Source organism: Chionomys nivalis, chromosome 16, assembly GCF_950005125.1.
Source record: "Chionomys nivalis chromosome 16, mChiNiv1.1, whole genome shotgun sequence".
Taxonomy (NCBI): domain Eukaryota; kingdom Metazoa; phylum Chordata; class Mammalia; order Rodentia; family Cricetidae; genus Chionomys; species Chionomys nivalis.
In genome coordinates this window covers 28,202,477-28,229,669 of record NC_080101.1, presented here as the reverse complement: position 1 = coordinate 28,229,669, position 27,193 = coordinate 28,202,477, and the positions used below count along the sequence as shown (strand labels likewise).

The window sequence follows — 27,193 nt, the reverse complement described above, 5'->3', positions numbered from 1 at the left end:
AGGCGGACAATGCAATTCTCCACATAGTTCCAGCTCACCTGCCAAAGGTCCTCTTGGCTGGATCTTTGATCTGAATTTGGATGATAGCGTGGGATCGAGAGGAATCTGCATTGACACCAGTGGCCCCAGTGCTGCGCTCCTTGCTGCCCTTTAAGATCACCTAAAAATAAAATGCACAGGATGACTTTCGTCTGGGAGAAAACAAGGTCCTCTGGCTCTGGAAAGTTGGCTAAGTAAGCAGCAGAGACCAGGCATGTAATTTTGTTAGCACACTGCAGTGTTCGGTGTCCAGGTGGAAGTGTGCCCAGACACTAAATCATACAGAGTAAGTACCAACAACAGTGAGAACAATGTGGAATACTAATCTTGTGGGAGAGCAGTCAATGGCTCAAGAGCTAATTTACTGCTTAATCTTATGCACTCTTTTTAATATCTTTGATGGATCTAGCCTAACCAAGATCCCCAGGGCAAAAACTTGGCTCCAGAGCAAGGTCTCAGAGCCTTTCATCTATCTTAGTAACTGGAGTAAAGGACAGAAGTACATCACAGGACGACTGATCACATCCACCTGCTCTACCAGGGTGCAGGGATGGAGGAAGCCAAACCTCATGTTCAGGAACAGGGAAATGAGTTATTTCATGTGCCTGTAACTCCCCTTGACACCAGTACTCTCTGACCTCTGCCTGGAAGTCAAGACTAACTGGGATCTTTTGGTCACAAAGGAGTGGAGGAAGGGAGAAGTCTCAGGCCTCAAGCCTCCAAGCAATGAAAATATAATCATATATATGAACATGTTACCCTGATTTTAAAAAAAATTCAGACAGCGTCGCACAATGTAGCCGATGGCTTCCAAGTAGGCATATTCCTTACTCTGCCTCCCAGGTACTGAGGTCATAGGTTTGTGCCATGGCACAAGCTCTGCCACCATGATTTTGGACAGAGAGAGAAGTACTGATTACAAAGAATAAAAAAAAAAATTTAATCATTATTTGAAAGAATCCTCATAATAGTCTAATGTGACTTAAGAATAATTACTATGCCAAATTTACTGTTGAGAAACAAATTCAAAGGTGGCTTCTTATAGTCAAATAACTGTCATGTAGTGGAGCCAAAGCCCACATTCGGAATATCTGACTCCAATGCCTGTGTGGTTTCTACCATGTGCCCACACTGTGAGCACTTCAGATAAACTTGTTTATTTCATAGTGAATTAAGAGTAAGAAAGTCCTAGCTCATTTCCTTCCCCAGTCTCTCAGAATTTTAATTTATATCATGTTGAACATAGTCAGGTTTTCTACATTAAGAGTCCAAATATTGACAGAATCAAATTCAACAAGCTTCAAAATATCAAGTAGGGGCAGGGCCTTTAATTTTCTTTCTTTCTTTTTCTTTTGAGCCTGTCCTGGAACTAGCTCTTGTATACCAAGCTGTTTTCAGCTAGATTTATAGTAATGATCAGAAGCAAAGAGCAGGGGATTTTAAAAACATATAATCTGGCTAGAAAAGGAGTGAGCTAAAAGCTGTGAACAAGGAGGGTGTGTTATTAAACAGAGTAGTGCCATTAAAAAGCACCAAGCGCTGGGTGGTGGTAGAGCACACAAGACTATGGACCAGGACATGGTAAGCTCACGTAGTAACTTTACAAAGACAGAAAGAACCAACATATATACATATAAATTTCCAAAATGAATGGTTGCCTTTATCAGAATTTCATGGGAAATATAGCTTTATAAATACAGATGCCATAGGCTCCTCAGTCCACATCAAAAAAGAAAAGAAGGGGGAGTGGGAATGGGAAGGAGAGCCACAGCACCCCGCCCCACTTTGTCTGACCACAAGACTTTAACCACCAAGCCTTTCTACACAAAGGTCAAAGCACAGCAAACACCTGATGTGCATGCCATCCTTGTCTGAGAAGCAGTGATACTGTTCAGTCTCTACCGTCTACACCCAAGTGAGAGTCACCTAAGGATGCATCTTCTTGTAGGGATCTTTACAGATAAGGCAATGATAAAAACAAGAGCAGGTATCACAACTCTTGAGAATAAAAACCTGTGATTATAAAGTAGCTATTGGGCTATAGAGATAGCTCAGTGGCTAAGAATGTTTGCTGCTCTTGAAGAGAATTGAGTTTGGTTTCCAGCTTCTATCCAGAGAGGGGCGGGGAGCTCCCATTCTCCATAACTGTAGTTCCAGGGTACTGATACTTTCTGGCCTCTTCCATCTGCACTCACATGGCATACATTCACACAAACACAAACATAAATAAAATTTAAAAAAAATTATTTTTATTTTGTGTGCATTGGTGTTTTGCCTGCATGTATGTCTGTGTGAGGGTGTCAGAACCTCTGGAACTGGAGTTACAGACAGGTGTGAGCTGCCATCTGGGTACTGGGAATTGAACCCAGGTCCTCTGAAAGAGCAATCAGTGCTCTTAACCACTAAGTCATCTCTCTATCCCCAAAAATACATCTTAAAAAATATAAAAAGCTATTAGAATGATTTAAGTCAGGAATCTCTGGCTGACACTGGAGATGTTCCGGCAGATGAAAGCACGTGTTCCTCTCGCACAGGGCCCAGTCTCAGGCCCCATCGCATGTACACATGCAGGTAAAACAAAGTAAACTAAACTAGACAGTCTTTTTTCTTAAGTTTTTTTTTTTTTTTTTCCCTTTTTCAAGACAGGGTTTCTCTGTAGCTTTGGAGCCTGTCCTGGCACTAGCTCTGTAGACCACGCTGGCCTTGAACTCACAGAGGTCCGCCTGCCTCTGCCTCCTGAATGATGGGATTAGAGGCGAGTGTCACCACTGTTGGAAGAGCAGTCTTAACCTGTAAATCACCTCTCCAGCTTCCCTAAACAGTCTTTTAAAGAATAATAATAATAAAAAAAATCTTGAGTCCAAATATGGGTAATATGTCAAGGCAGTTAGTTCTTCATAAGGGCAGAGTAGTCCTGGTGTCTGCACTGCTGAGGTCAGGTAGCCAGAAAGACCTGGAAGGACAAATTTCTGAAAGAAAGGAGAATCCTGTTTGAAAGACGAAGCTGCCAGTTGTGCAGGCAGTATCAGGTAGCCATGCTGGAGTGAGTGTGAGGGTTATCTGAGGGTACCACTTGAAGATGACACTTTAACAAACACATGGGTGATACCTGAGTGGGTATGAACACCGACATCTGAGAGAGTATAGGTGTAACATTCAAGTATGCAAGTGCTGTGGTTTCAAGTCAATAAATGTTTATGAGAGTAACTGTGTTAGGTATCCATAATTTATGTTAACTTTCCACCTGGATCTCTGATATCTTCCTGATTGTAGTTTTATAGACTAGGGGGATCAATGGCAATAAAACAATAACAAGCTAACAAACAAAAACCTTCATGCTTTTTTAAGAAACAATACTTTAGGGGCTGGAGAGATGGCTCAGAGGTTAAGAGCATTGCCTGCTCTTCCAGAGGTCCTGAGTTCAATTCCCGGCAACCACATGGTGGCTCACAACCATCTGTAATGAGGTCTGGTGCCCTCTTCTAGCCTGCAGACACACACACAGAATATTGTATACATAACAAATAAATATTAAAAAAAAAAAAAAAAAGAAACAATACTTTAGGATAAGATAATGCCGCTGGGTGGTGGTGGTGCACACCTGTAATCCTAGCACTTCAGAGGCAGAGGCAGGTGGATCTCTGTGAGTTTGAGGTCAGCTTGGTCTACTGAGTGAGTTCTGGGACAGTCAAAGGTTCAGAGAGAAACCCTGTCTTGAAACAGACAAACAAACAAACAATAGAAATATATTTGTACATAAATCAATAAATTTGAACAAGAAAAAACAATAATCGATTAATAATGTATATCACAGAGACAGTGTATGTGCGAAGGATAGTAAAAGGGCTCTTACTTTCTACCAATTTATATATTTCTGCAATGTTTAGATTTAACAGTGAACAAATATGTTTATTATAGCAAATGGATAACTTTTAATAAAGAAGCAGACCTTCAAAATTCCTTTGGAAGGATACACAAAAATAAAAGTAGTTGCTTTGGGAAAAGGGAATGGAAAAGGTATTTTCCAATTCTTTGGATTTTGAGAGCATGTGAAAGTATTCCTTATTAAAATTTTTTTTTTTTTTTTTTTTTTTTTTTTTTTTTTGGTTTTTTCGAGACAGGGTTTCCCTGTGGTTTTGGAGCCTGTCCTGGAACTAGCTCTTGTAGACCAGGCTGGTCTCGAACTCCCAGAGATCCGCCTGCCTCTGCCTCCCGAGTGCTGGGATTAAAGGCGTGCGCCACCACCGCCCGGCTTTCCTTATTAAAATTTTACTCAAAATAAGAACACTGGCCTCTAACAGCTTTCTCCTAAGCCCACTGAAATATAAAATATAATCACAATCTTTGAGAATGGCCCAAGAGCATCTCTGCCACGCATTCATTTCTGCAACATGCCCTGCCTCCTACACTCAAGGGCACTATGGAGAAACAAGCTGTCTTCAAAAGGTGGCTCACATTTTACAAAGGTGTGTGGCATCACTGCCCTCAGCATTTATCTGAGCCATCATACTTGCTAGGAAGCAAAATGAAGTGTTTACCCTGGGTTGAGGCTGCTGTGGGTGTAAGGAGAAGCATGAATTACCTGTAGGAGGAGCTCCACACTGTCCACTTGGAGCTCTCGAAGGCCAGCTATCTGCACCACATGCTTGCTATCTTCTCTTGCGAAGAGCCTGCAGATGAAAAGCTGTGGTTGGTATGACAGACACTGGGTTGTATTTTGCTTTCCCAAAACATTCTACGAGTCTTTACATAGTGGTTTTGCCATTAGGATGGGCTGGATCTGCTTCCCCTCCCCAGCCCTACCTTCCTAACGTCAGCTTCAGACTACCGTGGTGCTCCTTCCTTGTTGTAAACAAATCAGTATCTTTGATTAAAATCAAAAGAATGAGCATAAAATCCATACATATTCCAAACCAAGAACAGCACAGTCCTGGCTAGTAACCAGTGCAACGGAGGATTCAGGATCTTTGCTGTCTAATCAACTACAGCTCTAGCCTCTACCTGTTAGCTGCACTCCTCTCTTGTGGAGAGAAAAACGTGGCCCCGGGAGCAGCAGCAGCCATTCTGTATCGACAAAGAACTAGCTCCACAATGAAGGTAACAAATGGAGGTAGGGCAGAGAGATGCAAAGCAACCGTGTCATTATTCCTGAGCAATGGAGCAGAATATCCCTGAAGCCTTCCTAGCCTTCCAACTTATCTGAGCCAATGATTTCCCTAAATACAGTAGGGTGGGGTTGCTTTTTTTTAATTTGTAACAGAAGGAGTCCTGATGCATATTTTTGTTTTGTTTGAGACAGGGCCTCACTATGAAATTCAAGCTGGCCTCCAACTTGTGAAAGGATACAATGTATAGTGTGGTCATTTAGATAATTCATTAAAGAATTATATTCTGACAAAGCTGGATATTCTGTCTCTTCATAAGAACACACACACAAACATGCACGCACACAATTATATGCACAACAGTGACTTTTACTTAAAAGAAGTAGGTATTATGACCAGAGAGCTTTGGGGGATCAGGAGATGAGGCAAAGTCTCACTGTGTAGTTCAGGCTGGCTTTGAAACTATGATCCTCTTATCCTAGTCTGTGGAGCGCTGGTCTGTGCTACCTTGCCTGGGTAAGTTTTTTCTTTTCCTTTTTATACTGAGGATTGAATTCAGGGCCTTACACATGTCAGGTTAAGTGTTCTACCACCCAGCTACAGCCTCAGCTTGGAAAGGCTTTTAAGAAGGGTTCATGGGGTTGAAAGAAAAGCCTTAATTGAGCTAAATGGAGTTTTAAACACCATTACAAAGATGGGGACTGAGGACAGTAACTCTCGCCCAAAGGATTCACTGAGTAGCACTGCCTCCGTTTGACAGCTATGTTTCAGAGATGGACCCCGAACACTGTATTTTCTCTCAACTGTGACACACGGGCACACCTACTTGTTGGGATGGTAACAGTGCACCTGCTGGCTTCTTCAGTCATGCCACTCAATACCCTAGTGTCCTCCCTGCTGGAGCCTTTCCTGTCAGTAAGACCCACGGTCTCCTGACTGCACAGGAACTGTCTGACACCCTACTCCACTGCTTGCCTATAGCACACAAACTTGTCACACTGGACTCCACAGGCTTGCACACCTTTGCTGTGGTGCTGGTCCAGCATTCCTAGCCTTCCACCACGCTTAACTTCCCACTCAAGTATCGGGTGTAGTTCACTCTGGTGACAATCCTTTACCTTCTGACCTCCCTTTCCCCTTCCTATGCTCCATCTTCACAATTCTGTTGCTTGCTGTTCAGTTTAAGTCACATGTTCCCACCCTAACAAAACTTTTCTCTAGAAACACATGTAATAGGCATGCTGATACACTTCTAGATTACTTTATTCTAGAAACACATGTAATAGGCATGCTGATACACTTCTAGATTACTTTACTCTAGAAACACATGTAATAGGCATACTGATACACTACTAGATTACTTTACTCTAGAAACACATGTAATAGGCATACTGATACACTACTAGATTACTTTTATAAAAGCAATAAGCTGAAGGCTGATAACAATTAAAAGTTGAAGGTAGCCAGGCGGTGATGGCGCATGCCTTTAATCCCAGCACTTGGGAAGCAGAGGCAGGAGGATCTCTGCAAACCTGGTCTATGAATTGACTTCCAGGACAGTCAGAGCTGTTACACAGAGAAACCCTGTCTCAAAAAACAAAAACCACAAATAGCTGAAGGTGGGACAGTGGGACAGCTCCCACCACCAAACCTGACAGTCTGAGGTCCAGCCCTTAGACCAGAGGTTCTCAACCTATGGGTCATGACCCTTTTGGGGGAGTGTTGAATTACTCTTTCACAGGGTTCACCTAAGACCATCGGAAAATACGGATCTTTACAAAATAGCAAAATTACAGTTATGAAGTAGCAACAAAAATAATGTTATGTTGGGGGTCACCACACATTAAAGGATTGCCACATCAGGAAGGTTGAGAGGCACTGCCTTAGACCCCCACAAAAATAGAGACAAAAGAGAAATGACTCCTGAAGTTATTCTTTGACCTCCACATCCCCATCATGTCACATGCACACTTACATACATATACATACGCCCACAAAATAAATTAAAATGTAATTTAAGAGCACTGGCTACTCTTCCGGAGGACTCAGGCTGGTTTCCAGCACTCACATGGAAACTAACTGTCTGTAACTGCAGTTTCAGGGATTCTGATGCCCTCTTCCAGCCTCCACAGGCACCAAACATGTATGTAGTACAAAGGCATATAGGTAGGCTAAATACCCACATAAATAAAATAAAAATAAATCTAAAAGAAGTTGAATGTGAAGAAAAGGCATTTTTTGACAATTTCAGAAAACTGTCATTAAATTAACTCTAACATTTAAAGGGAAATATTTAAATAAATGTTGATTTCCTGACATTCTGAAATTATCACCTTTTTCACAGGAAAAAAGGGGAGGAGTCTTGGTAGGTACTAAGATGTTATTCTTTTAAAAACATTAATAGAAACTGAAGCTGTAGCCCAGTGGCAGAATGACTGCAAATGTGTGAGGTACTAGGTTCAACCCCCAGCACTGAAAAGATATTAACTGATGGCTAATTTACATTTTTCTCTAGCTGAATTAACAGTTTAAAAAGTATGTATTGAGCTAAGCACTGCAGCAAAAGTCTTTAATTTTATCACTTGGGAAGGAGAGTCAGGATGATCACAAGTCCAAAGCTGCCCAGGCAAAACAGAAAGTTTTATAGCAGACAGGACTACACAGCCAGACAGTCTCAAAACAGAAAACAGAAAAAAGGGGAAGAAAGAACATCCTATGCAAGAGACTGTCATTTCACAAAAATGCCAGTCATTAAAGTCATGTGACCAGAGTGATTTCGTGGAGCTCTGGCTCAAACAGAATGATGTAGAGACCAACAGCTTCTGACTCTTGTCTAGTACCGTTTTCTTCTATTTAGGAGGTCATACAGCTGTCCACAGTAGATCTCATAGAAGCTGATCCACACAAAGAGGTTCCTTTTTGGCTGGGATACTTTCAGCTGCCTGAAGATATCTTTGGCGGCCAGAGCATATAATCCTGGGTTTTGATGAGTTCCTATCATGGTATAGGTTTTCCCAGCACCTGTTTGTCCATATGCAAAGCAAGTGGCATTGCCTCTGGGAGAAGAATAATTAGAATTACTTATAAATATTTAAAGAACTGATAATTTACATAGAGACATTTAATGATGTCAGAAATCTAGCATATAACTAAGAAGTCATATATTATGAAAACACAAAAAGTAAAAACATCCTTAAACCGAGGTATGTTTTCTTTTTTTTTTTTTTTTCTTTTTTTTTTTTTTGGTTTTTTGAGACAGAGTTTCTCTGTGGCTTTGGAGCCTGTGAGGTATGTTTTCTTAAAGGAATTATTTTACAGAACTGATAATACTATATAAGGTAATAAGGACTTTAAACATCACTTGAGCTAGAGATACAGCTAAGTTGGTAGAATGCTTGCCTTGCACATAGGAAGCCATGAGTTTAATTCCCAGCATGACACACAAGCACACACACACAGCAACAAACACCAGCTTTCTATTCTACATAAGATGCTTAGATGTATCCTAAAGACTCTTCTTTTCTTTCCTTTTGTTGTTCTGTGACATTTATCACCGTAATCCAGGCTGGCCTAGAGCTCTTATAGTTCACCCCATAGACCAGGCTGACCTTGAACCTGTTTTTTTTCCACCTTAGCTAAGAGATTCCAAAGTTCAAGCTAATTACAACCACTTACATATTTATTCTGAAAATACTGACAAACTACTGAGAGCTTCTACTTTCCTAGGAAACAGAGAAACGTATCTCCAGTGTAAACGAAATTTTGTTGCAAATTTCTCAATGTTTGGTAAATCTATCTTACAACATAAATTCATATTTAATTCAAAAGAACTAGAAAAGCATCCATGTATTAATAAAAGAACACAGCTTATGGGGAACAGAAAACTAAAGGTAAAAGAAAGAATAAATCTGTCTCACCCATTGAACACATGCTGAATGAGTGGGTGAGCAGTCTTCAGGTACACATCTCGATTGGTGCATGCCTCACCAAAGACTTCATCAAAATAAAAAACATGCTGAAAAATAAACTTGAGTTTTACAGAAATACATTTGCATTTTCACCACCATTCTATGAACACATGGGAAAAGCTAAACATATTTCTTTTTTTAAAACAGTTTATGTATTTATTATGTATACAATTATGCCTACAGGTCAAAAGAGGGCACCAGATCTCATTACAGATGGCTGTGAGCCACTATATGGTTGCTGGGAATTGAACTCAGGACCTCTGGAAGAGCAGCCAGTGCTCTTAACCACTGAGCCATCTCTCCAGCCCCCAAAGCTAAACATATTTCTAAGCAATAGTAACTGACAAGTGCAGAGAAATGAATAACCAGTAACTGTTAAAAGACAACGCCTTTGCTTTCCACCTGTCCTTATACATTCTTACAGTGTAATAACTAAAGTAAACAGCTTTCGTTATCTCTTAAGGAATGTAAACTGATAAACCTAAGAGTGAATCAATCCTCTTGGGTCTGGGAGAGGAAATGAATTCTATAAGGGTTATCTAACAGACTAGGCAACGTCAATATATATCAAAATTTGTGTGAATTCTAGGGATCAATTTTCTTCTGTAGGTACAAAGCTTAACTTGTAGTTCACAAACATTCACTGTTAGCTGATGGATGTATACTGTAGCAGGAGTGTGCAGGAGCCCAAAGATAAAGACATTATTCCACCCCACTCCTGAAGGTGCAGATCTATACAAATACACAGATGACCTATCTGATAGCAAAACTTTAAGAGATGGTTTGGGTGATAAAAATGAACATGCATCCTGATAGTTGCTGTATTTGTCCTATCTTCAGTGTCTCCTGATGCTCTGAGTTGGATTATTAAGTATTTAGCTATAGGGAAAGTCACAATTTTTGTTTCAATGGATCTGTTTGATTATTTTTATTATTATTTGAGAAAGGGTTTTATATGTCCCAACTGACTTTGAAGCTATACAGCCAAGAATGACCTTGAACTTCTCATTCTCCGGTCTCTGTCTTCCAAGTGCTAGAATTACATGACTGTACCACCCTGCCTGATTTATGTGGTGCTGTGGATTAAACCCAGGATTTCATGAATGCCAAGCAAGCTCTACCAACTCTACCAACAAAGCTGTATTTCAAGCCCTATTTTTATTTTAATAACAACTTTTGAGCAGATATAGAAAAACTGAAAAGAAAGCAGAATTTCTGTATATGCCTTTCTTCAAGTTCCTTCTATTAAAATCTTGCCCACTAGAGGAGGGCAGGTATAATTCAATGGGAAACATTTCTCTCACTGGGAAAGCTATTATGAAAAGGACTACTGAGACTGGTTGGGGTGGTGCGAGAGGTGGAGATGGGAGGAGGAAGGAAGATAGTGTCAGAGAAGCATAAGCAAAAGGTCCAAGAAAGCCGGGCGGTGGTGGCGCACGCCTTTAATCCCAGCACTTGGGAGGCAGAGGCAGGCGGATCTCTGTGAGTTCGAGACCAGCCTGGTCTACCAGAGCTAGTTCCAGGACAGGCTCCAAAACCACAGAGAAACCCTGTCTCGAAAAACAAAAAAAAAAACAAAAAAAAAAAAAAAAAAAAAGGTCCAAGAAAGAAAGCATAAACAATTAGCTGCTTAGTTATGTTTAGGAACAGAGAATTCCAGTATGATCAAACTCAGGACCCTGGTAAACAGAAGAGTGACTTAGACTATGTGGTAGGGGTCTTGGGACATCAGCCTTAAAGGAATTAGCAGAAACAATGAGGATAAAGAATTCTGCAAAAGAGAAGGATAATCTGAGCTACATCACTGGAAGATTAACCTGAGTTTACAATGTGACTAGATTGTGACTAGACTCCAGCCATTCACTGGTGAAGTAAGAAGGTTCAAATTAGGTGAAAATAATGGGGAAATGAAAAAATTGGCAAATAACTGGATATGACAGAAAGGGCTATAAATAAAAAAATCAGAGTGGCTGGGCGGTGGTGGCGCACGCCTTTAATCCCAGCACTTGGGAGGCAGAGGCAGGCGGATCTCTGGGAGTTCGAGACCAGCCTGGTCTACAAGAGCTCGTTCCGGGACAGGCACCAAAGCCACAGAGAGAAACCCTGTCTCAAAAAACCAAAAAAAAAAAAAAAAAAAATCAGAGTGATCTAGAAAAAGAGAGAAGAGACTTCATTACACTGGGTCTGGAAAGCAATAATTCAATAACTATAGTTTTTGAATAATTTAGAGGCTAACCACGATGGTAACATAACTACCCCTGAGTAAGAAATCTTAGTAATTTCACACAGACTATAGCAGAATGACAGTAAATACACAATGAGGGAGATTAAGGGCCTATCTTCTGCTACATCTTCAACCTGCTCTAATTATTTACTAGAGATAATTGTATAGATAGACCAGAAAACTTTGGTAAATTTAATGAGCTCACTCTACCCCGGGTTCAACTATCTTTTATGTACCATTACATTCCATTAGAATGAAGTTAGATCACTAGAGAAGAAACTAGATCACAGAGCCATTTATTTACAAGGTCACCAAACATTAGAAAGTGAGAGAATTCATCTACAGAATGGAAGAAAGATCTGGGCTGGGCTGGGGATGAAGTTCAGCTGGTAGTAGAATGCTCGCCTAACAAGTAGAAAACCCTAGGGTCATTCCCTCCCATGGAGTAAAAGCAGCGGCAGCTGCAGATGCTTATAATCCCAGCATTTAGGACGCGGAACCACGAGAATCAAGAGTTCAAGGTCACCTCAGGTGTATACACACACACACACACACACACACACACACACACACACACACACCCAGCTCAAGACCGGCATAAGCTGTGTATGTGTGTGTGTGTGCTGGGGGTGGGTGGAGTTGTACACATACATGTAAGTGTGCACACAGAGACCAGAGGAAGAGGAGGAAGAGGACTTCAGGTGTCTTTACATATTACTCTTCTGCTTTGTGACAATTTCACACTGAACTAAAAGCTTGCCATTTCTAGACTGGCTGGCCAATGAGCTCCTGGCCAGCCTTGGTGGCACACACATTTAGTCCCAGCACTTGGGAGGCAGAGGCAGGTAGATCTTGTCAGTTCCAGGTCAGCCTGATCTACAGAGCGAGTTCCAGGACAGCCAGGGCTGTATAGTGAGACTTGTCTTAACAAACACCAAAACCAAAATGAAACAAGAAACACAGGCCTTTTGCTGAGATGGTAAATCCTAGAGTCCTCATAGAGATTTATTTTACTAATGTAGATGGGTGTCTACTGTACGTGTGTGGGTGCTCATGCAAGCCAGAAGAGGGTGTCAGATTCCCTGGATCTGGACTTACAGACCACTGTGACCTCCCTGACACAGGTGCTGGGACTGAACTCAAATCCTCTGGAAGAGCAGTGAGTGTTCTTCCACCCAGCCAACTCCCTAGGGCACTGTAAACATCATGACAGTACATGCTTGTAATCTCAGAACTTGAATTGCCAAGGCAAGAGGATCACAAGTATACAGCCTGGGCAGCAGATCAGGCAGTGATACCTTCCCTCAATAAACATATAAAATATTTTTTAAAATTGGAAAGTAGGGCAGAGCTTGGATGCAGCTCAGAGGTAAAGTATTTTCCTAGCATAGGTGAGGCCCTGAATTCAATTTCCGGTATTTGATGGGTGTGTATGTGGTGGCAGTGGGGGTGTAAAAGTAAAACAAAAAAGAAAATTGAACAACAACAAAAAAAAAACTTGGAAAGGAAAATAGATTTTTCCCCCACTTTTGTGCTTGTATAAAATTTTTAATGAGTAAGTGGTAGACATAATTGATTTGAAAAGATAGGATATTTAACTATGAATACAAATTTTCTGTTTTACTCCCTGAATAAGTTTCAAAATAAAACCTAAAGAATCTAGGATTACTTTCATTTAGCACCAAGTTCGATACAGACTTTCTTTTAAGGAAGGAAAAAAGAGAGGATGTAAGTCCTTCCAACATTTTTATATCATAGCGTTGACAGGTAAGGACTCTGACCTATGAGATCAAAGGTCCAAAGTTCAACAGCAGAGAAAATGCTATGAGATCTATGGATATTCAATAAATATTGATCAATGGCAATGACAAAGAAGTAAGGTTATTGTGTTTGGGGATAATGGAAAAATACAAAAGATAACATGATGCCTCCTGGAGGGAATTACTGTGACTGAAGCATCATTAAGGAAGTCTTGGGTAGATGGTGATTGGGCAGAGCGATTACTCTGGCTAAAGTAGCCATGGAACTAACTAGCCTTACAACTAATTGGTCATTTAGACTATCTTCAAAGTAAGTATCTCCCACTGAAACCTAATAGACTGTGCATTGATCAACAATCAATGAAGCTGTTAAAATGATTGGGTTGGCTGTACAGTGGCCTAGTAATTTATTGCCCATAGAAAGACTATTGGATTACTCGAAATGTCACTGTGAAACTCAATTTTGGAAGAACAATGCAAGTTTGAAAGAAGGAGTTAAGTTTCAACAATTTGACTTGAGTGCTAAAGAATTTACTGCAATAGAACAGTATCTCAGCGGACTAAGGTGAACTGTGAGCACATCCCATTAATCACCACATTCTTCTCAGTACCAGTCACTGGGTTTTGCAAGAGAACAAGAGGAAGAACCAATGTTCAATATGCATGTTTATGGAGGCAGATTCTTTTAAGAAGGCAATTCATAGTAATAGAAACCCTAAGTTCCAAATCCTACTGTGTATGTACAGGTGTATACACCTATGTGTGCATATGGAAAGGCCTGAGGTTGATATTGGGAGTCTGTCACTCTGAATCTCATGTTTTGAAAGAGTTTATTTCCCTAAACCTGAGGCTCATCAATTAACTAGACCAGTCAGAAAGCTGACCTCTTGTTTCTGTCTTCCAGTGCTGGGGCTACAATGCTCAACTTATTATGTGGGTACTGGGAGTCTGAACTCAGCTATTTATGCTTGTGCAGCCAGCACTGTAACCACTGAGCCAATTCCTTAGCCCCTACGATTCCAATATCTTAATATACTACAGATTATATAACTTTCCTTCATTTGTGGAGTTCGGTGCTTCTCTATGAGAATTGGTGCAAGGGTACTTGCTAGCTTGGGATAAGTTCTTTTCAACACCAAACTGTTTTTATAGATAGTTTGAAATTTTTTATGTATCTGAACAGTATTTTATAAAACCCTTACATGTTAAATATAAAAATATATCCCTAATAATATATTACCTATAGTTAAATACAAGACTCACACTCAAGAGCTGGACATAATGGTACTTGTTTGTAACAGCACTCAGGATGCTCCATCAGAAAAGTCATGAGTCCAAGGCCAGATTGGGCAAGTACAGCAAGTTTCAGGCTAGCCTGGACTGCAGAGTCATAGCCTGTCCTCAACTCACACTCAGCGAGTGATAAACTGGCATTGAACGTTGAGCACGGAAAGCACATGCCTGTAATTCCAGTATGCAGGAGACAAGGCAGGAGGATAGCTGTTAAATTCAAGTCTTGACTGGTGTGCCTAGCAAATTCTGGGCCAATCAGGATTACATAGTGAGATTTTGTTTAGAAAACAAACAAGCCGGGCGGTGGTGGTGCATGCCTTTAAGCCCAACACTGGGGAAGAAGAGGTAGGCGGATTTTTGTAAGTTAAAGCTACCATGGGCTACATGGCAAGTTCCAGAACAGAACACAGTGAGATCCTAACTAAAATATAAACTCCAGAACAGAACACAGTGAGATCCTAACCAAAAAACAAACAATAAGATCAAGAAAAGAAAGTTAAGCCGGGCGGTGGTGGCGCACGCCTTTAATCCCAGCACTTGGGAGGCAGAGGCAGGCGGATCTCTGTGAGTTCGAGACCAGCCTGGTCTACAAGAGCTAGTTCCAGGACAGGCTCCAAAACCACAGAGAAACCCTGTCTCGAAAAACCCAAAAAAAAAAAAAAAAAAAAAAAAAAAAAAGAAAAGAAAGTTAAAAAGAAAAAGAAAGGAAGAAAAAAAGAAACCAAAAGCAGCTGGGCGGTGCTGGCATACACCTTTATCCCAGCACTCAGTCGGGGCTGTTACACAGAGAAACCCTGTCTTGAAAACAAAATAAAACAAAAAAAGAAACCAAAAAGTTCATATTGCATGATGTAGGGGAAAAAAGAGACCAAGTTTGTGACCATCACTCTCAGCAACTGATATCAATAACTACTTATTTAAACTCTTTTGACTCTCTTGTCTGTACCCTTGATTTTACTAAAGTATAATTAAATTCACATAAATGGGCTGGAGAGATGGCACAGTGGCTAAGAGCACTGGCTTCTTCTCTTCCAGAGGACCTGGGTTCAATTCCCAGAACCCACATGGTAGCTTAAAGTTGTTTGTAACCTCACTTTCAGGGAACCCCAACATCCTCACAAGGACAAATTTGCCTCACATGTAGACAAAACACTAGTGTTCATTAAAAAAGTTAAAAGCTGGGTGGTGATGGCACATGCATTTAACCCCAGCAGATGGGAGGCAGAAACAGGTGGATCTACATGAGTTCAAGGCCAGCTGGTCTACAACCAGGACACGCTCCAAAGCTATAGAAGTCCTGTCTTGACAAAGAAAAAAAAAATTAATTAATTAAAAAAAACATGCTAAGTAAATACATGGTAGAACTTCATTGTATATTACAGGAATTATGGTTTTTCAACGATATATATCATAACCGCATTACATTTTTAAAGAATGAAGGCCCAAAGTATCAATAACTCAGAAAAGCAATCAAGAGCTGAGCACAGTGGCACATGCCATTAATCCCAGCATTTGGGAGGCAGAGGCAGCTGGATCTCTTTGAGTTCTAGCCGAGGTGAGATGCTGTCTGAAAATAAATAAACAAACAAACATGATAAAAAAAATCAATACCTGAACCAGAAACTGGATTTTAGAACGATCATTTAAACATAAAACTGGCAAACTTGATAATACTAGTTTGAACCACAGTAAAAGATCCTACCTGCAGAATATATTGTGTGAGGTCAACCGCTTCTTTTTTTTCATGTACAAGCAGAGTCTCTTTATCTTCTACAGTAATAATATTAACTTCTCCACGACGAACTTCCCTTACACCTAACGGCCGTTTTCGAACACAAACTCTGATTTTCTCCATTTCAGTCCAAGGATTCTCTGAAGTGATCTGTCTAATATGTTTACAAATAGACTTTAATTCTTAATAAAAGGATTAAATTAAATGGTCAGTTTATCAGCACATTTTGAGTATATTTAATTATTCTAGGGTTTTGTTTGCTTGGTTTGTTGGTTTTGTTTTTAAGACAGGGTTTCACTTTGTAGCTCAAGCTGGTCTAGAACTCGCTATGTAGCCCAGGCTGGCCCTAACTTTCTACTCTAGCATCCCGAGTGCTGGGACTACAGGCATGTACCACCAAACCCAAGTTCTGAGACAGGGTTTTGCTACTGTCTGGCAGGCTAGCTTAGAGCTTCTGCTTTTCTTGCCTCCACCTGACGTGTGCTGGGATTAATAGGCCTATACTACCACACCAAGCTCATTCAAACAATTCAGCAAAGAGAAAAATTGTTACTGGCAAACCTCTGGTTTTCATCTCTGACCTACACCACTTTACTCTTACAATACAAAGAAAAAAAGAAAGGAAGGAAGGAAGAAATAAAGAAAGAAAAAGAGAAAGAAAGAAAAAAAAAGAAGGAAGGAACAGGCTAGTGACTAAACTTTAGCTCTAAGACTTGTACATTTGATGCTGGGGAGCAAATCCAAGGTTTCATGTATGCTAAGTAAGCACTCTATCAACTGAAAGACATCTTCAGACCCTACATTCCTCTTTTAAAAAAAAATTCTACTGGTTTACTAAGTGTCTTGAATTAGGTGGTAGGTATCAATGTACTTTTTCTCCAAATCCTATTCCTTTCTCTGTCTGTCTGTCTGTCTGTCTGTCTGTCTGTCTGTCTGTCTGGTGTGTGTGTGTGTGTGTGTGTGTGTTGGGGTGAAGAACACATACACACACATGTGTGCACGCATACTGTGTGTGAAGAGGTCAGGGAACAATCTTATGTGTCCTTTCTCCTCAGGAACTGTCACCTTGTTTTCTGAGGCAGAATTTTTACTTGATTTAGGGGAAGCATCAGGGATCCGCCTGTCTCTACACTTCAGTGCTGGGATTACAAGCATGTACCACCATACTGGCTTTAACATGTGTGCTGGAGATCGAATTTGACCTATGCTTGCATGGCAAGCATTTTATCAACTGATATGAATTCATTCATTGCAATATAATCATGTATTTCTTCTGAGAACAGTTTTAAGACTGGTCATATCCACTAGTTCCTCAATCTCCTATTCAATGCATTCTTTCAGCTAGCCCAGCACCTGAAGTGTCAGGGATAAAAACACTAATGAGGTTTATTTGCTGAGTTTCATGTGATAATGTATCTAAGAACCAATCACTTATAGAAACTTCGCTAAAACTAGATTGTAAGAAAATAAGATCCAGGGGCTGGAGAGATGGTTCAGAGGCTAAGAACATTGCCTGCTCTTCCAAAGGTCCTGAGTTCAATTCCCAGCAACCAAATGGTGGCTCACAACCATCTATAATGGGGTCTGGTGCCCTCTTCTGGCCTGCAGGCATACACACAGACAGAATATTGTATACATAATAAATATTTGAAAATAAAAGAAAATAAGATCCATTTTCCTCTTAATTTATTTTCATAAAAATCTTATTTTCAGCTGGGCGGTGAGGACACACACTTTTAATCCTAGCACTTGGGAGGCAGAGGCAGGCGGATCTCTGTGAGTTCAAGGACAGCCAAGACTGTTACACCGAGAAACCCTATCTTGAAAAACAAACAAACAAAATTAATAATAATAAAATAAAAAATAAAAAATTTAATTTTCTGAGCCTTCCAACTGGCTGAAAAATTATTTTTTGTCAGGATTTAAATTAGTTTTACCACAAAGAAATTTTCCAGCCGGGCGTTGGTGGCGCACGCCTTTAATCCCAGCACTCGGGAGGCAGAGGCAGGCGAATCTCTGTGAGTTCGAGACCAGCCTGGTCTACAAGAGCTAGTTCCAGGACAGGCTCCAAAACCACAGAGAAACCCTGTCTCGAAAAACCAAAAAAAAAAAAAAAAAAAAGAAAGAAATTTTCCAATAAATTATAGTGCTTGATTTTAAGACATCTTAAAGCACATTTTATTATTTTAATTAGAATATGAGACTAATGTATCATTTGAGGCATGAGACTTAATAAGTATATGGGGAATTTATTGTTCTCTCTTTTGCATATGTGCTTAATTTTTCACAACAAAAGAGAGAATATTTTAATCTATTATTTTGGAATCTATTCTACTTTTTGGTTTCATATTATTATCTGTTCCTTTATAAAATCTATTTTTTTCACTTTATGTTTTACTCTAATCCATTATTTTAAAAAGGTTTTTGGTCAAAATCTCTTTGATGTTAGCATTAGTAGCTTAATCACAGGAAGTTAATCAAAGAGGATGGAAAATGTTTTAGACCTTTTCATTTTTGTTAGGTTTGAGACGGGTCTTGCAGTGTGGTCTGAGCATCCACAGTGCTAGGATTATACAATACTACTACGCCCAGCCAGTCATTTTTAGAGTTGTGCAGGAATTCTAGGGGAGTCACATGGACAAAAGGTCTGTAGTTTGTGGTTTTTAAGTTAAAAGACAAAAATGAAGGTGTGTTCTTTCCTAGTGGGTATCTTCTGGTTCATTTGTTTTTGAGATAGGGTCTTTCTATGAGGCCAAGGATGGCTGGAGCTCATCAGCCATGTGTCTGTCTTGTGAGTGCTGGGCTTGCTGTGTGCCCCACCATGCCTGGCACAGATGGCTATGCTTGTCATCTCTTACCTTGCCCTCTAATATCTATGAGCCTCCAGATATCTTAATTATATTCATACCTAGAGTCAGAGATCACAGCTATTACTTAATATTTATAGAATAAATGTAATGGCAATATTTAAACTAAAATATGCATTCTAAATCATGATGTGTTAAGTAGTGGAAAGTAGTTTTTGTTTGCTTGTTTTTTTAAAAGATTTATTTACTTATTTATTTATTATGTATGCAACAGTCTGCCTCCATGTATGCCGGCATGCCAGAGGAGGGCGCCAAACCTCATTACAGATGGTTGTGAGCCACCATGTGGTTTCCGGGAATTGAACTCAGGACCTCTGGAAGAGCAGCCAGTGCTCTTAACCACTGAGCCATCTCTCCAGCCCCTGTTTGTTTGTTTTTTTCAAGACAGGCTTTCTCTGTGTATCTTTGGCTGTTCTGGAACTCACTCCGTAGATCCTCCTGCCACTGCCTCCCGAGTGCTGGGATTAAAGGCATATGCCACCATGCCCGGTGGAAAGTAGTAATTTTATAAGTAATTTTAATTTATATTTTTCTGTGTTGGTCAATAAAATAGTAAAAAAAAAAAGCTTGCTATTTTATCTTTCATATTTACAACCTATAATTAAAGAAGAAAAATAGCAGCACTAAATCCTCTGTGCTCTGCTGGAACAAGTATCTCAAATTATTTATTTATTTATTTATGTTTTTTTTTTTTTAGACAGCGTTTCTCTATAACTTTGGAGCCTGTCCTGGAATTAGCTCTTGTAGACCAGGCTGGTCTCGAACTCACAAAGATCTGCCTGCCTCTGCCTCCGGAGTACTGGGATTAAAGGCATGCGCCATCACCACCTGGCTTAAGTATCTCAAATTATTATAGGTATTTTCACCTATAAAACTAAGTCACCTTGGAGTGGGAGAGATGCATAGTGGTTAAGGGTACTAGCTACTCTTTCAGAGGACCCAGGTTCAAATCATTGCACCCATATGTGATTCAGCGTTATCTGTCTATAATTCCACTCCCAGGATATTTGACATGCTCTTCTGGCCTGCATGGGCACCAGACACACATATAGTGAAAAGTCATACATGCCGGCAAAACATTCGTAAACATAAAATAAAAAATTTAAAAACCTAAATTACCGCCGGGCCGTGGTGGCGCACGCCTTTAATCCCAGCACTCGGGAGGCAGAGGCAGGCGGATCTCTGTGAGTTTGAGACCAGCCTGGTCTACAAGAGCTAGTTCCAGGACAGGCTCCAAAACCACAGAGAAACCCTGTCTCGAAAAAACAAAACAAAAAACCTAAATTACCTAGTTTAGGAGAATGAAAGAACTGAGCATGAAGTACTCTGGCACTTTAACAAATATAAGACCAAGCCGGGCGGTGGTGGCGCACGCCTTTAATCCCAGCACTTGGGAGGCAGAGGCAGGCGGATCTCTGTGAGTTCGAGACCAGCCTGGTCTACAAGAGCTAGTTCCAGGACAGGCTCCAAAACCACAGAGAAACCCTGTCTCGAAAAACCAAAACCAAAACAAAACAAAACAAAAAAAACCAAATATAAGACCAGATGTCAAGACTTTATCTTCCCACAGGAAGTAGGGGTGCACATCTTTAATCCCAGCACTCAGGGCAGAGACAGGATCTCTGTGAGTTCGAGGCCAGCCTGGTCTACAGAGTGCGTTCCAGGACAGCCAGGGCTACATAGAGAAACCCTGTATTCAGAAAGAAAGGAAGGAAGGAAGGAAGGAAGGAAGGAAGGAAGGAAGGAAGGAAGGAAGGAAGGAAGGAAGGAAGGAAGGAAGGAAGGAAAGAAGGAAGGAAAGGAAAGAAGGGAGGGACGGAGGGAGGGAAGAAGGGAGGAAGGAAAGAAAGAATTTATTTTCCTGGAACTAGCTCTTGTAGACCAGGCTGGTCTCGAACTCACAGAGATCCGCCTGCCTCTGCCTCCCAAGTGCTGGGATTAAAGGCGTGCGCCACCACCGCCCGGCCCAAGTAATATATTTTAAAAGAATATATTTTCTAGTATATCATTCTTAGCATTGGGGATTATTGAGTATTTCACCTTTCAGGGATCTTATTTAAAATTCTATCTTGAAGAACTAGGTGAAAATAGCTTACTGTCATTCTGATTCACAACCTCTGATTGCCATCAAAAGGTCTTACTCTTTTTATTCACCAAAAAAAATCACCTGTTTCTCCAGGGCTGAATTAAAAAAAAAAATGCAGTCAAAATTAGGATCCTTTTTCAATTGTGCAGATAACCTAAGTGCTCAAAGAACTACTTAACTACCTGATCTTTGGCCTTAAGTAAGCTGTAAATCATCTGGTTGGTATGAATTGGATAATCTTAAAAAAAAAAATCCTGCTGGGTGGTGGTAGAGCACACCTTTAATCCCAGCATTCAGGAAGCAGAGGCCTGCAGATCTCTGTCGGTTCGAGGCCAGCCTGGTTTACAGAGTGAGTTCCAGGACAACCAGGGTTACATAGAGAAATCCTGTTTCAAAAGACAAACAAACAAATAAAATCCTGTGAATTGTGTGATTTTTTTTTCACTGTAGAAGGCCAGTTAACTACTTGGCTTTCACGAATATACTGTGTGTAGTCTGCGAGAGGATGGGCAGCAGATCCTGGTAAGTAGCAGCTGTTTGTTTGACATACATGAACAATATCAGTTTTTTGCTTCGGGAAAGTTCCAGTTCCTCATTATTCTGTTTCTACCCACTTACTTCAATTATTAATGCAAACTTTGTTAACTATCATTCATATGGTACATTCATTTACTAGGAATAAAGAGTAATTGCACTGCTCTGTCATGAAGGAGAGATTTGTCTTTGCCTCTCCCAAAAATGTAAAAATAAATTATTACCTGACACAAGAATGAGGGATTCCATAGTTATACCCTGAAACATGAGAGACTCTTTGAATCACGGGAATATCACTGTTTCCTAGTTTTGGAGAAAAGTAACTTGATGAAAAGAGCAAAGCGTCAGTTTCTGTCCCCATGTGAGCACCAGCAGCCGAGGCATTCAGGGTTCTTATTTTTGTTTGGTCCTGGGAGTCATCAGGTAGCATGTGTGCCAGCACTTTCAGGTAAGTGGATTTCTGCTCCTCTACAGATAAGTCTGATAGGTTGCATATTTCATTGCTGGCCGTCCTGGCTTTGCTATCAGCAGGAGAATCAAACTGCAGTTGTCTTCGGGGGCCAGATCTGAACTCCCGACGCTTGGTGTACATGTTGTTTGTTTGAAGAGGATTCTCTGGGCTACTGAGGGCTTCTTTATCTTCCTCCTGCATAATCTTAATGATTTTGATAAGTTGGAAAAGACGTTTGCGGTCATTCATGTCATGGACTCCCAATTTGGAGTAGTCCTTCATTGTAACCTTTGCTAATTCATCTATTTTCTGAAGGCCAAGTGCAGTAAAATGAGGATAATACTGCGCAAGTTCAGCTTCACAAAGACATTCATATAACCAGGAGGCCATTTTCGTGACTAGATTTACATGAACTCTGAAGAAAAAGAGAAAAAGAAGTCATCTAGATAAACTGAATATATTCCTTTACAAATGAAAACATAAATATGCAGGGAAATGTTTCTCCTCTCAGGTCTCCTAGGAATGTTTCTTCTGGAATGATTAATTAAACAGCAGAGTCTATAGGCAAAGCTGCTTTATAACAGCATATGAACTAACAGTTGTAATTTGTTCATCTGTTTAATAATGTTTCCTAATTTTATATATATATATATATATATTTTTTTTTTTGGTTTTTCGAGACAGGGTTTCTCTGTGGCTTTGGAGCCTGTCCTGGAACTAGCTCTTGTAGACCAGGCTGGTCTCGAACTCACAGAGATCCGCCTACCTCTGCCTCCCAAGTGCTGGGATTAAAGGCGTGCGCCACCACCGCCCGGCCCTAATTATATATTTAAGTAAATATATGGACACAGATATAACATAAAGCACTTACTTATTGCTTGGGAATTCCTTCTAACTTTGCAGTGTCTTGTTCTCAACCACTGACTGTAGCAGGACTAATTTTAGATGTTCAACTCAACGTCAAGGCATGTTGCACAACTGTTTCCTAAGATTAATGAACAAAGGCTAAGAAGTCTTTCAGAATAGAAAGCAGAATAAAATAGTGACCACAAGGATAATTAACACAGCTCAGAGAAAACTGCATCTTTTATCTGCTGTGTATTGGTAAGCTAGAGAGAAGTAAAAACAACCAATTCAGAATCAACTCACTCAGTATTTCAGATAATTCTAAAAGGTGATCACAGATGTCAACTGAACAGAATATCAATCAAATAAATTTTTTCTAGGAAATTAATACTATAATCACTTTGGACAACTACACAATATAATACTTAAAATCAGAAATTTAATTAAACACTAACAGGTGATGTGGTAATAATACAAAATCTTTGTCTATTATAAATCAGAATTCTAAGTAATTCTCAATCCTGTTAATCAAGCTCAAGTTCCTAAGAATATAAAAAATAATTTTAAATTGCATTTAAAAATATTTAACCAGTATTTTAAATGTGTGTATGTGTGAATGTACATGTACGTGTGTGTGTGCTCGTGCGCACAATTATACTGCCAGAAAACGGTGTTGGATCCACTGGAGATGGAGTGCTAGAACTTGAAAATGAGACCTCTGGAAAAATAGTACATATTGACTCCCCAGCCTCTGTTTTATTCATTTGGGAGAGGAGGGATTTCTCTGTGTAGCCTTGGCTGTCTTGGAACTCGTGCTATAGACCAGGTTGGCCTTCAACTCAGAGATCCACCTGCCTCTACCTGCTGTTGTTTGTATAGCCTGTATAGCCTAGGCTGGTTTGGAGCTTGCTGTGCAGTCCAGGTTGGCCTCAAATTTGTGGTAATCCCCTTGTCTTGGCCTCCCAATCTCTAGGATTACAAGCAGGAACCACCATGCCTAAAAATTTAAAAATTTAATTTTTTAAAAAAATTATTATTTAGCCGGGCGGTGGTGGCGCACGCCTTTAATTCCAGCACTCGGGAGGCAGAGGCAGGCGGATCTCTGTGAGTTCGAGACCAGCCTGGTCTACAAGAGCTAGTTCCAGCCGGGCGGTGGTGGCGCACGCCTTTAATCCCAGCACTTGGGAGGCAGAGGCAGGCGGATCTTTGTGAGCTCGAGACCATCCTGGTCTACAAGAGCTAGTTCCAGGACAGGCTCCAAAACCACAGAGAAACCTTGTCTCGAAAAACCAAAAATAAATAAATAAATAAAATTATTATTTATTGTATGTGTATGAGTGTTTTGTCTGTATGTATGTCTGTGCACCACATGTGTGCCTGGTGTCCAAAGAGGCCAGCAGAGGACGATGGATCCCTTGGGACTAAAGTTACAGACTAAAATCGTGAGCTGTCATGTGGGTACTTGGAATTGAACCCAAGTCCTTAGCAAGAGTAGCCAGTGCTCCTAACTGTGGGGCCATATCTCCAGCCTCTTATATTTTCTTTTTCAAAATGGTCTAATCCTTCAGAGCTTCCAAAAATCAAATAATTACTGAAGAATTGCTTTCATTTTCATTTATTTTTGTCCTTTCTAGGAGAAACAGCGTGAATGCGCACACACTAAAGACAACCAAGGAGTTCTGAGTAATTAAATTTGGAGAAAATACTATTTAGGCAAAACAGAAAACCAAACATGTGAGTGCCTAACACATACCCTAAACTGACCCTGACATCGTCTTTTAGTGATGGTTTCCCTCTGCAAAAGCCCACAAAAGTTTTGCAGTCCTTCCATCAAGGTGGAGTATATTTCTTCCCCACATTATATCTAGAATGACTTTCTAATTTCTTTTGGGCAATAGAATGCAGTAAAGCAGACTGCCATGCCCAGGTCTAGAGCGCCATCATAGCTGTTACCGTTGACAGAATTCTTCTTCTGCCATGTGAAGAAGTTTAGCCAATAGCTAGAGGCTCATACATTACTACTACTACTTTAATGGCCAAAAACATGTGCAAGGGAAGCCATCTTAGACTAGATGTCATTAGGTGAGTGTTTCTCAACTTTCCTAATGAAGCAACCCTTTAATACAGTTCCTCAGGCTGTGGTGGCCCCCAACCATAAAATTATTTTCATTGTTACTTCATAACCTTAAACTTGCTACTGCTATGAATCGTAATGTCAATATTTGTTTTCCAATAGTTTTAGGTGACCCCTGTAAAAAGGTGGTTTGACTCCCCTGCAAGGGATCACGACTGGTTAAGAACCAATGCACTAGACAGTCACAGGAATGATTCCAAGTGAGATCAAGTAAAGAACTAACTAAGCTTGGTCCAAATAATCGACTCACAGAGCTTTAAGCAAATAAAAGGACAACTATTTTGAGTCAAGTTTGGGGCTGGATTGTTATGTAACAGTAGTTACAATTTCATTTCTGAAACTTTGCCAATTTTATATGCAACTTTAGGAGCTATTTTAGGTTCAAAGAAAAACTGAGAAGGTAAAGACTTGCCAAACAGCCTGTCTCACACATGTACTCTTTTCCCTACTAGTAAACCTACATTGATAAAGAATCATTACCCAAAGTCTACAGTTTACACTGGAGTTCTCTTACCTAGAGCTGCAGAACTTACGGACTTGGATACATAGTGCATGCATCCTCTATTTAAGTAAATCATGGACTAGTTTGATTGCCCTAAAACTCCTGGGCTCTGTCTACTCATCCTTCGCGCGCTCTATCCAATGGTGACTAATGATCTCTTTGTCTGAGAGGTAGGGGGTGGGGTAGGGTCTCACTGTGTAGCACTGGCTGTCCTGGAACCCACTACTGTGTATCAGGCTCCCCAAGTGTTGGGATTAAAAGGGTGAACCCCATATCTGCTCAATGATCTTTCTACTATTTCCACAGTGCCTTTTCCAGAACGTCACACAGTAGGAAGTATGCAGCTTGTCAGCTTTTAGACTGGCTTTTTCAGTTCATAATTTAAACTCCCTCCAAGATTTTTTAATGGTGTGTTAGCTTATTTCTTTTGCTGCTGAAACCCATTTCACATGTGAATGTGTCTGGTTTATTTGTTCATTTAATGAAGGACACCTTAGAGGCTTACAGTTTGGGCAATTACGAATAAAGCTTCTATAAACAGCTACGCAGTTTTCACATGGCCATAATTTTCAACTCCTCTGTAAATACCAAGATGCATGATTACTGGATTGTATGGTAAGACATGCTTAGTTTTTTTTTTTTTATTAAATTTATTTATTAAAGATTTCTGCCTCCTCCCCGCCACCGCCTCCCATTTCCCTCCCCCTCCCCCAATCAACTCCCCCTCCCTCAGCAGCCCAAAGAGCAGTCAGGGTTCCCTGCCCTATGGGAAGTCCAAGGACCTCCCACCTCCTTCCAGGTCTAGGAAGGTGAGCATCCAAACTGCCTAGGCTCCCACAAAGCCAGTACGTGCAGTAGGATCAAAACCTAGTGCCATTGTTCTTGACTTCTCAGCAGCCCTCACTGTCCGCTATGTTCAGCGAGTCCGGCTTTATCCCATGCTTTTTCAGACCCAGTCCAGCTGGCCTTGGTGAGTTCCCGATAGAATATCCCCACTGTCTCAGTGTGTGGGTGCAACCCTCGCGGTCCTGAGTTCCTTGCTCGTGCTCTCTCATTTGGACCTTGGGATTTCAGCCCGGTGCTCCAATGTGGGTCTCTGTCTCTGTCTCCTTTCATCGCCTGATGAAGGTTAATATCCATGAGTATAAGAAACTGCCAAACTACTCCCTAAAGTAGCTCTGCTATTTTCATTCCTACAAGTGATGACTGGGAATGCCAGTTGCTTCTCATCGTTTGTCATTGTGTGTGCTACACCCATCTTTTCAAGACTGCTCAAGAGCTTTTCACCAAAATGAGATTTTTCATCTCTAGATTTTTTTCTATCATTTTACTCCCAACACCTTACATCGTATCAAAACTAAACCACTAGAGGGCTGGAGAGATGGCTCAGAGGTTAAGGACATCGCCTCCTCTACCAAAGGTCCTGAGTTCAATTCCCAGCAACCACATGGTGGCTCACAACCATCTGTAATGGGGTCTGGTGCCCTCTTCTGGTCTGCAGGCATACACACAGACAGAATATACATAATAATAATAAAAAAAACTAAACCACTAATCCTCTTATCACTATTTTCTTCCTCCCTAGAATACCTGTCTTTGTCAGAAGGACACTGCAGTTTTCTATCACGGCGGAGATAGGTCCTAATAGGGAA

The 27,193-nt window shown here is 40.6% G+C and overlaps 1 protein-coding gene across 1 annotated transcript in view; it reads right to left on the bottom strand.

Moving 5' to 3' along the window:
* Nucleotides 1-27,193, bottom strand: part of Kif24 (kinesin family member 24) — a 58,499-nt gene that overhangs the window by 12,777 nt on the left and 18,529 nt on the right. The window contains exons 2-7 of the mRNA XM_057790757.1: nucleotides 21,833-22,474; nucleotides 16,092-16,275; nucleotides 9,062-9,159; nucleotides 7,985-8,200; nucleotides 4,622-4,709; nucleotides 39-160 (exon numbers count right to left, since the gene is read on the bottom strand). Of these exons, the coding sequence (XP_057646740.1) occupies nucleotides 39-160; nucleotides 4,622-4,709; nucleotides 7,985-8,200; nucleotides 9,062-9,159; nucleotides 16,092-16,275; nucleotides 21,833-22,449 (1,325 nt within the window). The 5' untranslated portion in view covers nucleotides 22,450-22,474. The remainder of the gene's footprint in view (nucleotides 1-38; nucleotides 161-4,621; nucleotides 4,710-7,984; nucleotides 8,201-9,061; nucleotides 9,160-16,091; nucleotides 16,276-21,832; nucleotides 22,475-27,193) is intronic.